Source organism: Emydura macquarii, unplaced genomic scaffold (genome assembly GCF_026122565.2).
Source record: "Emydura macquarii macquarii isolate MOO-44397 ecotype Brisbane River unplaced genomic scaffold, CSIRO-AGI_Emac_v2 contig_383, whole genome shotgun sequence".
Lineage (NCBI taxonomy): Eukaryota > Metazoa > Chordata > Testudines > Chelidae > Emydura > Emydura macquarii.
In genome coordinates this window covers 6,170,325-6,184,378 of record NW_027130520.1, presented here as the reverse complement: position 1 = coordinate 6,184,378, position 14,054 = coordinate 6,170,325, and the positions used below count along the sequence as shown (strand labels likewise).

Sequence of the window (14,054 nt, the reverse complement as noted above, 5' to 3'; positions counted from 1 at the left end):
TTATGGGAAGAGCAGTGAAAATTTTAACAGAACAATAATAATCCAGAGGCTATTGCAGGGGGTTGGGATAGGTTCAACATAACAGTGCAGTCATCCAGTGTCAGCCCAGGTAGTGCACAAGGGCTCTAAAATTTGATGCCACATCTCTGTATTGTGGACCCTTTAGTGCACTAGCTCAAAGATCTAGGGATTCCTGTCTTACTTTTACATTAAGCCTGCTCCCCTCAGTGAGACCTCTAGCTCTGTCTTGGACTGCCTTTCTTTGTCCCTCCTTTTCAAGCCCTGTCTTTTCTATCCATTCCCTTTCTTTCTTCCAGCTGTGCACTGTCCCTTCCTCACATGTAGCTGGAATACAATGCAGTGCTTCACCCAAGGTGGCTGGCAGAACTACAGAAGCTAATTATAAAGCCTTGCCTGGCTTTCTCTCCAAAAATGTTGCCTCTCAAACTGCAGATTTTGCATGTCTATTGATGACTAATTTAATGTACAGTAATTAATTTCTTAGGACCGAGTTCTGCCACCTGTACTCAGGTCGAGCAGTACCTTACTCCACAAGTAGACTAATTGAAACCCCTGAGACTACCCACAAAAAAAGATTACTCAGTGTGAGGGTAGCAGAATTTGACCCTTAGATTGTAAACTCTTTGGGGAAAGGATCATGCCAACCTATGTGTTTATACGTACCCTAGCATAACACAGCCCTGATCTTGATACCGTGTAGATGTTAGCATTTTGAAGGTGTTGGCTCTGTGATCAGCCACATTCTGTAGTAGAAAGTTTCCCATGCTCTGTCTATTTGGCTCTCAGTGAAGTCAATGGCAAAACGTCCATTCGCTTCACTGATGAAGGAGTGGGGTCTCTGATCTTAATGTTGCCATTACTTTGCAAACATTCTTCTTTGAACGCAAAAAGGATTTGCATATGGGCACCAATTAGGAAAAGCATTTTTCACAATGTCCCTGTCTCTTGGTATTTACCCCCCTGTGATGTGGTGTACCTTCCCTGCACTAGTTCAGCAGGGGTTAATCACACTCTGTGGGCCCTCTTGTCCCTGCTGGGCATGCTCCAGCTGGAACCAGGATATAAAAGAGAGTAGCTCAGCTCAATCTCAGCTGGCTGCCGAAGGGAGCAGATGTGTGTTGCAGGCTCCTGTGAAGAGACTGCCAGTGCTCCAGGACACAGAGGCCAGCCGGGCTGTGGCTCCAACTAATCCTCAGCCACCTGATACGGCCGACAGAGGAGAGACCTCAGAAACCTCGAGACTACCAGCCTTGGAAGCACAAGTAGGAAGTAGCCAAGGGAAACTAAACATTGATCCGGTTGTGGAAGCAGGATTCAACCCAGCTTGTTTCAGAAGGATCCCCACTGGAATGATAGCGGATACCCCCACCACAGGCAGGACCCTGGGCTGGAACCCAATGGAACAGGGAGGGCGTGGGTCCCCCTACCTGGGCCGCCACCCACCCCTGGGTGACAGCCCACTCTCCTTTGGCCATTAGGCCACATTGTTCTGCCCTGAAGGCGAGTTCTGTTGACTCTGGCGAGTTCTGTTGACGGCTCAGGAGATTAGGCCACTTGAGCCACCCAAACTCTGCTTTAATTATTCTCACAACCTGACAGCCTCCTGACGGGGCATACCTGCCCCACGACACCTCCACCCATCAAAATAAACAAACAAAACAAAGCCTCTGGCCTCTGCCACAGAAGTTGAAAGAAGGAAGTTGTATAGCAGCAACAGCAACTAATAGGGGGATGGGAGATAAAGTAGGTCCTGTTGTACATAGTCCTGTACTGCAAGTTGTCCAAGGTAATAAACGTGCAACTCTGCTCATTATATACAATTGCTTAGAAAAGTAAGCACAAGTTAAAGACAGAAAGAGTGACACAAGCTGGATTGTTCAGATTAAAAGAACTGCAATAAAAGGTCTTCAAGATTCCTGATAATATCATAGATTGGCATGACAAAGATCTGAAAGATTCTAGAAATAGGAGGAAATGTTTATAATTGAAATAATCAAAATGTGTTTTATATGGTTGATTTTAACGGACAGTTAGAAAAATTAAATGGAACTTTTAGTGCAGGGTAGCAGGGTTCACATGGCCACTTAGTGCATAGCAGGCTAGAGCACTGTAGATTTATATCCCGGCTTCTGCACATTGATAGACCATATAGACAAGCCCTAACATCTTATCCCTTTCTGGGCCCAAGACATCCCCTTATTAACACAACAGCCCCATTACCCATTTTAAGTTATGCCTACACAATCTCAAAGATTTTTGATTAATTCAGCATAGACATAAATGGTCACCTTTCATTAACTTCAATGGCAACTGCAATGACTTACTCTGGGGCTGAGTTTGGTCCACACAGATTTCCAAGTCAACATAAGGTATGCTTGTTTTGCACACCCACTGACTGCCACTTCAGCGCAAGTTACAGTCAGTTTGCCACTTACATCTGTTTCCTGATCAACATAAACTTTATCATCTGTGAATCTGGCCTATAGATCTCAGCCACATCCATTATCCATCATAATTTCTCCCTAAACATCACCCCTTTCTTACATATCAAGATTGAAATTTTCAAGGTGCCTAAGGGAATTAGGCACCCAGTTCCCACTGAATTTATCTTAGGTGTCTTTAAAAATCCGATCCCAAATGTTTGGCTCCAGAAGTACAGATTGCCAAACAGGGTGGAAATAAGCTTTTAATGGTATATGATCTCCTTTCAATCAGAACGGTGTGAACACCATGTGAAGAACAGATCCCAAAAAACAATGCACTGAGAAAATCAATTTTAAAAACCTGGCAAATTAATATTTTTGCTTTGGTTCAGAAGCTTGAATTTCTATGAACATAATTTTTCTTTGGGAAGGGTGTGTGCATGTACAGTTCCAAACCTGAATCATGTGTAAACACTTCTGGATTTCCTCATCCCTTTGTTTATCTCGTATGTCTGATGCAGCTACAGAATGTGGCTCCTGATGGAATTGGAAAGCTAAAGATAGCTGAGTACATGAATAAAAATGTAGAATCAATGAATAAAAACACCAGCCAACTTTAACAATTGCTGCATTTGTAATGCTGTTTCTGACATACCTGTGGGGACTTGTGAGAGCGCCAGCTGTACTGGTGACTGTGGAGACTAGCCAGCAAAACATTTTCGTCAGTATCCACCTGGCCAAACCGCAGTGTCTCCTGTGTGTCATTACAGATCACATAATGGCTAAAGACCAACTCCTCTGCCTCCGGGCATTGGTTCTGAAAGAAAAAGAATATGAAAGCCAACAAGCATCAGATTAATTGCAAGATGTTTGGCAGCTGTCTGCCCAGTGGCGATTGTTACAACACAGAAACGCTGTAAGATCTGTTGTCATTAGCTTTGGTTACAAAGTAGTCTACACTGCCAGCATAAGCACAAACAAGTTCTGGGGTCTAAAATGTGTATCCCAAGAACATATTTTAATTTTTGTTCTTCTACTGTAAATCATAAACTAAATCATAAAGCTAAAAGGAAAATGAAATTTCCCAACTTTTAAAAATGACTAGTGCAAAATTAACATACGTTGGAAATAATGGGTTATATGATGCAGACAATGCATTAGAGCCTGAATAAATAGCAGTGCTATAGTTCCTCCAAGCTTGATAAAAGACCTGCAAGGCCAACAGGGCATATGTCCTGCTCCCCAGCTTCTTCTTTTACATGGAAATGCTGCTGTGGAACATTCTGGAGCAAATCTTTCCTCCCAGGAGGCTTTCTCTTGTGATGCTGCAACACTTCAAAGAAGCAGGACAGCTGGGGCTGCAACTTGGGGAGTAGTTCCACAAAGCCACAGGGCTTTTTTGAAAATACATTATGCAGCTTAATAGCTCAACATGCAAAATATTAAACTGTCTAATGCATTTTCATAACATCATTTTAACTTGGTAGAAATACTCCCTGCTCAATGTAGCAGTCCCTCCTCCACTCTTTGTATCTGGCTCCTTTTCAATTCTGAGGTATCACGGCACAGCAAAGAGCATTCCGGGCATCTTTCCACCACTTATTCTATTTGCATGATGGGACTCCATGACAGTCAATATAAATTATCAAAGCCACATGCCTTTATTCACCCCTGCAGGCACAAACTGCAATCCCCTGCACCAGGAGAAGCATTCATTGCAAAGGAAGAGTTGGAGGCAATACTGCCACCCTCCCCAGGGAGGGTTTTGTCAGGATGAAGCCGCTGAAAAGAGTACTCCAGGCTTGCACAGCAACCTTGTCAATGGAAGCTGCCTGGGGAATGTGATGAGTACCATAGCCTTCCCCTCCTATACGCTCACCCACTTTCTGGGCTGCTCTCACAATTATGCCAAATTTGTCCCCTGTAGGGGCTGCAAGTTTCTCAGGTGAACTTTCTGCTACTGGGATCCTGGAGCCCGAGACTGATCAGGGCCCATGGTTTAGCTCAGCTGAAACAACTTAACTAAATAATCCTTTCACCCCTTAAATGGCAGGTTTCTGTAATGCAGTGCTCTCAAACATTTTCATAGTGTGAACCAGAGCTTCACAAAGAAATCATCTCACTGTTTCTCTCCCTCACCCTCGTCACCATTGTGCCAACCTCTCTCCTTTTCCACTTGCTATCACATAACATCCTTGTGGCAAATGGAGCAATTGCTTACATGAGGAAGTAATATTGGGATACTATTTATGCAATTTTATGTAAATAACATATAAATTATCACATTGTTTATTTTTGGTTTTCATTTATTTTCCACCCATCTTTCCCTGCACATGCTTCTCTATCACTTGCTCTCCTCTTCTCTCGCTCTGCTACTTGGCTCCCTTCCTCCCCTCAACATGTTGTCCAACTGCTCTGTTCCCATTTCTCCTTCCTAGGATATTTTTTTCCTGTTGGCAAGCAGCTCCAGGCTCACAGGTAGCTTCAAAAAGTCTTTGAGAGCTACTTCTATTTCCTTTACTCCCTGTCTTATGTAGCAGAGTTCCTTAGTAGAAAAAGTGAGGCTGGCTCTTCCTATATCTACTTTCACAAGCCTCCCAAGGTCTCTGTCAGTGATGTGTCTGGAAACTTGTAAAAGCATCTGGAAGCAAGGAAGAGATCCAGGAACATATGACTGGATAGCTCTCTACGGACCACTAATGGTCCATGAACTACAGTTTGGTACCTGCAATTGTCACAATAGTAAGAAAAACACTGTGGGCCAGTTTTTCAAAAAGCTGGTGTGCAAGATGTGTGCTTAATTTAAACTCAAATTATGCCAAATTGTGCCCTCGGATGTGAGTGCATGGCTATCAATGAATTCAGTGTGAGCTTCAGGTGCATATCTAAAGGTAAAATTTGGCCCTTACAGTGACTACGTGCACAATTTAGGTAACAGCATGCAAATGATTAATTAACTGTATTTGTATACCAAATTAACTGGTTTGCAAGAGCAATCAGGTGTATAACTGGACATCTAACTCTTCTGAAAATCTGACCCTCTGTCATGAATTTCTCTGCATTATGCTACATATCTTCCATGAAAAGATAGTCACTTCAGTTAACAGAGCAGTCAAAATCTCACTTTTTGTAAGGCGTAAAACTCATTACAGAGCATCTGTATGCATTGTACTCAGTAGCTGATCTGGGTATACTAGATGCTGACACATACAGTGCCACTTCAAAGTGCACAGTTTATTTTGGCATTCTCTAGTGTTGGATCTATGACTTCTCATTGTCAAGCTGCCATACCCAGATATCTACCACAAACATAAATTTTCTTGTTACAGGTTTATGAAATGTTCTTATTTTAAAGAGAGGATTTAAAATCTAAGGAACTCAGTATTTTAGTGTAGCCAAACCTAGCTAAGATCTTAGTGAATTTAATAAAACATTTTGTTCCCCAAGGAAACAGCCACTGGATTTGTTTTGTGGAGTCTGCTGCCATAAAGCCTGAAACAATAGCATTACATGAAGTTTGAGCTTCATTCTTCTTAATGGAGTATTAATATGAAGTTTAATTACCCTGGACAGTAACGTCACACATTTATTGAAGTGCAAAAAGAATCCAAAAGGCCAGGCCTACTTTAAATTTTGCACCAGTGCATATGTATAATTAATGATCAGTGCCTGGGGATCAAGATCGCATTTAAGATACCAGAATAGATGCTTTACAAACTATGGGGTTGCACACATTACACACCCTGATTTAACATTGTATGTACTTGTCTAAGGTAGTCATATGGCTCCCATCAATGTGGCATCTGAGCCCACTCACTATTTTTAATATATTTATCCTCACAAAATTGCTGTGAGGTAGGGAAGTGCTATTATCCCATTTTACACATAGGAAACTGAGTTACAGTTACTTGCCTGAAGTAACACAGGAAATTTGTGTGAAACAGGGAATCGAACTACGTCTTCCAAATCTAGGCTAGTACTCTAATCATCGGATCATCCTTCCTTTCATTTATCTCCTAGGGCAGCATGCAGCACTGTTCCATCAGAGTATACTAACAGCACTAACCATATTTAGCTGTCAAATAGTGAGAGCAATTACTAGCCTTAAATGATAGAAGTGCTACCAGCATCTATTGTCTTTAGTAGCAGGGTTTCTGACTTAGACGCAAGGGGATTCTATTTATGTAACTGAGGTCACAGAGCTCCAAGTAGTGGAAATTTTACCTGTAGGGGAGTTGCAGTGGCACAAGACACCTGTCACATGCTGTGTGGCTTAGAAGTAGCCACTAATGCCCAAAAGGAAAACAACATCAGGCATGGAGAGGGTATGTCAAGAGCGTCTTGCGGATGTGCTAACTGAGCACACCATGCATGGAGCCTCTGCTGGTGGGGCTGCTCTATACCCCACATTATTGATGAAATATTTCTTTCTCCAGCAGAACACTGCCTGCTCTTCCTTGATCTTAGCACCCTCTGAGGCACAGTGGGTGAATTTAGCCCAAAAGCTGCTGCTAATGTCTAATACTAGAGCTGCCTGGGGTGGGAGAGGTCTGAAAGGGAGAAAAATGGTGAGAGGAGAAGTGTAGATGGGCAAAGGGGAGGGAATAATGGGCTAAAGGGTAGGACCTAATCACCAGATATAAAGAAAGAAAACAAACAGAAACCGGGGCATTCTGCAGGAGTCATGTCAGGAGAGGACTGACTGGCCAGTAAAGGAGCTGAAAACAAAAAACATGCTTAAAACTGGGTTAGGGAAAAATGCCCTCTTGAATCAAAATAATAATCAAAATAATTGACAAAAGATCAATGCTCTCAACTAGGTATGGACAAGGGTTAGTTCCTGGGGAACAATGCCCTGCCCTCTCTAGTCTGTTCCTAGGTCTTTCTTTTCCTTCAGGAAAGCCTGGAAAGTCTCTCTTGTTCACAGGGCTTTCAAATAATTTGTGAACGCACTTCAGAGAGAAAATCCCTCTCTATATATACTGCTGTTCCTGAAGCTTTCCCTCGTCTCAGGGCTCTGTGCTCATTTGTATGACCATAGCCAGAAAGATCTTCCAGCTCACAGCTATTTCAAAGCAGTGCTGGGGCTGGGAATGAATCATAAATGAGTAGGCCTCGTGCACAGGGTTATTTTCTGTTGTTTTGCAAGCTACTGTACAGTTGTGGGAGAGTTTTGAATATATTACTTAATATATATTACTTAATGTGGCTGTTCCAATGAAAGGACTTCAGTAATTTCACATATCCTTTCCAAGTGTTTCTCTAAGACAGAACAGCAACCTTTGATGATTGTTACAGTCAAAATCTAAGTTATGAGATCCCTGCTGTGTTCTGACATTATCAACTGGAATTTAAATCGCAGCTATATGCATGTTTTCCATATACCTTTCCTTTTTCCAATCCTTATAGCAGAGACGTAACGAAGCTGCTGTGATCACAGATATCTGCCCTACTGGAAGTCTTGGGAATCAGACTGAGTTTTCTGAATGAACTGGGATCAATTTGCTAGTAATAGAGAGATTAAGCACCAGATGGACATTAAGGAGAAAAAACTGTATTGGTTTCCTCATCTTTAAAAAGTGATGTTTAATAAATTCTAAGGGGTTCAGAAAATCATTTAGGCCACAAAGGGGATGTTTACATTTTTATAAAAAATACTCACATAGTACCGTACTTGGGGAGCTATTTTCTCAACCGACCCTTTGCCTATGGAATTCAGTGAAACACTAATGATTCAAACCAATTTGGAATAGTTTAAATGTTCATATACAGTAAAAAACATAGCATCATTATTCAAGGGAAGCGTGCATTTTCTGTTTCAGCCTATATGCTGTAGGATATTATTAAATAATAACCCCTTAATGTCCCTTTACATTCATTTTATATTAAAACTTATTTACTTTAAATTTTGCATTCAGATGTGCATTATATTGTTACAATTTGTATTTAAACAGGTATGTCATATTATAAAAGATTAGACAATGAAACACAAACTCGATAAGGAAAACTGTTTTTTGTTTTTGTTTTTTTAAAGAAGTGCTAATCCTCTCAGGTTTTCAGCATGTGACTTAGAAGTATAAAGCAAAATGTGTGCTTGGTGTGTTTTAGGCCTAATCTACTTTTAAAACTTTCATCATTACTAAGCAAAAAGTCAATCCATATCCAGGAAACAAAGACACTGACAAAGGCTTCTGTTAATCTTGCACTCTTGACCTAAAGGTGCAAGGCCAAATTGCTTCAGGCTTCATCTGTCTGTCCCATCCACACAGAGTATAAAATTACTTGTGTCATGTATTAATCCAGTAAAAAATATGTGGAGAATTACTTTTCCTTCTTATTAAATTCATGTTTCTTGTTGGCAGCATTTACATTGTACTTCATGTGAACACCGTACAACAAACAATACTTAAAATTTGGAAATTCATTTTTCCCCCTTGTGGAGGTAAAACCACATACATAACATCTTGGTAACAATTTATTTAATAAGCAGTTTTGAACCCACTTCTCTGTCAAATGTCCCCTAATTTCAAAGTAGTGCAAGTTTTTAATCTAGAATACTCAGGGCTAGATACCCACCACATCAGAACATGGTGGCAAGTACCCTTGACATGAGAGGAAACGAGAAAATTACAGCAACAATTACAGAAGTATATCCTCCTGTGGCTCATGTTAACATTGCCAAATCCATGTATAAATCAGAACCAACTATTCATAGAATGTACCTGTCAGCAATATACTATGCGACATATGGCTCTACTTAATCAAATATACAACTACTCTATTTTTTCAACTCAGAATATTCCTTCAAGGCACTGTGTAGTCAGTCAGTCATTTACACTCTGATGTGGTAACATTTAAATATTTATGCACCATATTTTATTTAGATGTATAACTGTGTCTGAGAGACATTTTTTATCCTAAGAGGAAACTGACCATTCTGAAGGCCATGTTGCAGTAGTTGCCACACATATGTTAGATGAGGCTCTGGTTCTAAAACAGAAATATTCTGGGCTTAACTGGGCTATCAAGGACTCTTGTATTTTTCTCTATGTTTGTTTTTTATTAAATGCATTGTTCAAAATATGACAAAAGACAGAAATTGGAGCTACAAAGATCTTTGTTCACAGTGATATTTGAACCAGCTGTAAAGATTTAAATCACACTAGCTCTTGTTTTACGAATGTCCTTTTGCAACAAGAAAACCATAAAGTGCCCTTAAAAGAATTTTTTTGATATAAAACAGATGTTTTATCTTTTTTTTTTTTTTTTTTACTTTGCTATTGTAGTACCATTATAGATAATTAATTCACAAGCTCCATATTGGTCTTTAGGCAGATAAAGAAAATGATTTGCTTTCAGGGCTGTATTGAGAGAGCATTATATATCTTAGAAAGGTCACTGCAGAAGCAATGTTCTTTGCACCGGAATTGGTCTTGGTCATTAATGCTGCATATACAGAATGTAATCTGAGACTAGCACTGAACTTCAATAAGAATAAAAGCAGTAGCTGTTGGAAACAAAATGTCATACTACTAAGAATGAACTAGTCTTGCATATAGCACATCACTCACTTTTTAATATATTAACTGAATATTTTGTATTTCAGAGATCCATTGGGTTAGCTTCTGATCACAGTTATAGCAGTATAAATTCCTGCAACTCCACTGACGCTCAAACAGTTAGTCTGGATTTACTCAAGTATAACAGAGCAGAATGTGATCCATTATCTCCCAATTTTCACTGCTGTCTTTGAATTAATGTTCAGTAGTAGAAGGACTTCTACTGTAGTAAGTCTTTTACATCTTTGACTAGTGTTAATAAATTTAATTAGCAACAACTTTGATTTTTTTAAATGAATCCAAATAGCCAGAATATTTAACTTCTTTCATGCTACTGTATTTGCATACCTGTTGCCAAGCCTGAAATGCTGTATTCAGAGAATGAACTGTATGCTGCCCAAAGTTTACGAAAAAAGGGTCCACCATCACAGTGCAGTCCAGCAGCTTTTCTGTTGCACTTCTGGAAATGGCAATCTGCCCGCAGATTCTAAAAGGCTTCACGACACTCTGCATAGTAACATTTCGGCACTCCAAAAGTTTACAGTCAGCCCGCGTGGAAAACTGGATCTCATTGAAGACTGATTCATCACTCCACTGCCGCAGATAAACGTGGGGTTCTTTGAAGGAAACTATCATGTATTCTAGTTCAGATGGAACATTTTTATCAGAGATAAATGGTTGGAGGAACATTGGTGGGGCTGTGAAATTAAAGAATAAATAAAACTAAAATAGGATACCAATACTGCTGTCAAGCTGCAAAAACGTCTGTGAATTCCCAAATTATTTTTTATTGGGAGGAGCTTTTCATCCTGGCCCAAATATGTAAAATGCTAGGATAAATGTCTGAAATGTAAAATTATTGGTGATAGTGCACAGTATTTATTAATTATAGTTTTATTTTGTTTAACATAACTTTATACCCTGCAAACAAAATGTGCTTAAAAATAAAATACATCCAGATATATCCATAAACTTAAGCAATCAAAGAACCTTATCTAGGTTATCCTTGTCCTATCTCTGTCGTTCACATTTTGTCTGTTAAGTCCAATGTTTAGGCCCCATTTCTGTATTTTGTGGTGTGCAGGCAGATTCCTGTACTAACACACTACACAATGCAGAATTGAGGCCTTACATTGTAAACTTATTTGGCGTAGGGACCAAATTCTTGTCAGTTTTGTGTGTGTGTTGTATGTATGTAAAATGCCATACACATTTCTGAGTCTATGTAAATAATGAATACCAGTAACATCGTCATTCTTGTTGAACTGCCATTTTGCAGATGAACAGGTTTTATAATGAAATTTCTATATTTGCTCTGATTAGCAGAGTATTTAAAAACCACAAGCATAGCCTCGCTTTCATAAGCGACATAATCACTCAAAAATGTAAAACAAACCAAAACATAATCCTGAAATGCCAAGATTGAGAAATATATAAAAAGGCTTTCATGTGGCTCATTAAATGTTTGATCCAGAAAAGTGCTGGGTGCTCTGGCCAAGATTCAGCAAAGAACCTAAACACTTGTCTAATATTAAGCATGTGAGTAGACATGTTGAAGTTGTTATTATTTATGTTACCAGGACTACTCACATGCTCAAAATTAGCATATGTTCAAATGCTTTGCTGCATTAGAACCAAAATGCTCAGCCCTGTGCACAATCAAGCCCTACTATCTTTAAAAAATGTGATGGATTCAGTAAGTTTTGCGCTCTATTTGTACAGCACCTAGCACAATAGACCCCAATACTGGTACAATAAAGATTAGAACAGCATCAGCATAAACTCAGTGGTTGCTGAACAATGAAACAGCTGTGTTTGATTTTAATCTGAATGTTGCTTTTTCTATTATATGTAATTCCATGGCTCCAGCAACTGGAATTGGAGTATAAAAGCTAGAAAATTTAAGTACCATACAAGGCTAGCTGGCATACAATTAATTTACTAGATTTTGAGCACTGATGTTAGTAAAATTTGATAATTGATATATTTTAGTTTTGCAGAAAAACACAAAACTACTAATGAAAAAAGTAGTTCCTTTAAAATGTATCTTAAATATTTGTTCATATAACAAGAAAAGCATTCCTGGTATTTGAAATCAGACAACTGAAAAATCTCTTGGAATGTATTTGACTTTAATGCAATGACAGAGAGCACTGAACAAAAAAAGATTAATCTCTTTCTAAAAATGGTCATAACTTGAATAACAATAATATCTGCAGTTCTTTTTCCAAGGAATCCTTACTAAAGAAGTTGCAAAACTGTCAAATATTTCAACAAAAGCATAAACATGCTGGAAAGTTTAAAAGTTGAATTGGTTCTATAAGTTGGCTTGAGGGTGAACTGCCACCTGCTATCACTAGTCAGAACTAAGGAAACTGAACTGCTTTTACATAAAATCACTCAATCCCAAGGGACAAAGTGAAGCTGATCAGTCAGTCACACTGCTTTTGGAATGTGTACTATCAATCCAAACAGAACAGAAGTCATGAGTATTTACCAATGGTCTTTCCTAGTAGTGATTTTTCATACTGATAGCTGCCTGAATAAGAAACTGGGAATATAGAAGGCAAAATGATAGTAAATCATAATTAAATGTTTTCTTTATTGTGAGTCAAGAGGTACGAACCTGTGCCCAGCTGATCAAGATGGTGGCAGAGATGGAGTTCCAAATGAGCAAACTGGACCGAAACACCAAGTGAAGGCACAAACCAAGGAGTAAAACAGGAGTCAACCCTGGTGCAGGCTGCTAATGCTGTCGGAGTTACAAGCTGATCGCATGCACTTTGTGAGCCAGATTCACTTTCAGAGCTGTGGAAAATATATAATGAAGCAGTACCTCAACAATTCCAGGTCTTTATCACTTTATAACAGGATTTGACCATTTGCCATGCTGTTTTTCTGACACAGCCAAAATAACCATTCTATTTTATGTTTAATTGTTAATACTGGCACAGGAGAGACAAGCTTTCAAGCTACACAGAGCTGAAGCAGAGCTCTGTGTAAGCTTGAAAGCTTGTCTCTCTCACCAATAGAAGTTGATCCAATAAAAGATATTAACTCGCCCATCTTGTCTTTCTAATTTCCTGGGACCCACAGGGGTCAGTCAACAACACTGCATACAATACAGGCACACATATTTTTTCCCAGCAGAATCAGATAGGCAATATTTCAATCAAACAATTCTATGATTAGAATAGAATGCATTCAATTTACTTACTGAAATATGTGAACCAAAAAAAATGAACAAATTAAACTTTTAGAAATTAATGAACAATGGCAAAGATGTTTAAATGTTTGTTAAAGTGTAGTGATCAACTAAGTGTGTTGCCAGTGCACATGCCATAAGAAAGATTTGAAAACTCATTTTACTAAGACAAAGAAGAATTTTTTAAAAGAAAGTACTCCATCATTTATATACTATAGCTATGTTTTCCACATTTGAATCCCTCTCCTGCAAGCCTCTTTCTTTTTGTCCTCTTCCATTGTACAGTCAGCACTTTAGAAAAATATGTCTTAGGCAAAAATCTGTACTGTTATAAGCTCAGCATGGAGCCCTATAACATCTATTATGAGATAATAATTGAACAATTTAAAAATGCCATCCCAGTTGAATTTTCTCTTGCTAATGACAATTCCTGACACTGTGAATATTTCCAAGACTTATCCTGAAGTTCTCTTGAGAACAGCTAACACTACCTCACAATCCTATAGCTTGCTAAAACATCACAGCAGTACAAATAATCTTTCTAATTTAAGCGAAATCCATCATTAATGCTCCTCGCTCCCACTCCCTTAGCTATTTTGCAATCTTAGAATTTTGGGTTTGTAAATCCCAGGTTTTGTTTGAGACCAAAAAACTCTGAGTTTTTGTCTACAATTAAACACTGGTTTGGTGTTCAACTTTAACCAAATATTAAATACATTAGGCTAGCCTAAATGTAGTAAATAATGAAGATATATAAAATTTGGAGCAGATTTGGATTAAACATTCCAAAAATGTAACCAACATGCTCTGTGTAGCTCAAAAGCTTGTCTCTCTCACCTACAGAAG

The 14,054-nt window shown here is 38.9% G+C and overlaps 1 protein-coding gene across 4 annotated transcripts in view; it reads right to left on the bottom strand.

The window, feature by feature from the left end:
* VPS13B (vacuolar protein sorting 13 homolog B) overlaps positions 1 to 14,054 on the bottom strand; it is an 819,784-nt gene that overhangs the window by 70,552 nt on the left and 735,178 nt on the right. For all 4 annotated transcript variants that reach the window (XM_067537148.1, XM_067537121.1, XM_067537138.1 and 1 more), the window contains 3 exons: positions 12,630 to 12,811; positions 10,352 to 10,701; positions 3,100 to 3,261 (listed from right to left, as the gene is read on the bottom strand). In XM_067537148.1, the coding sequence (XP_067393249.1) occupies positions 3,100 to 3,261; positions 10,352 to 10,701; positions 12,630 to 12,811 (694 nt within the window). The remainder of the gene's footprint in view (positions 1 to 3,099; positions 3,262 to 10,351; positions 10,702 to 12,629; positions 12,812 to 14,054) is intronic.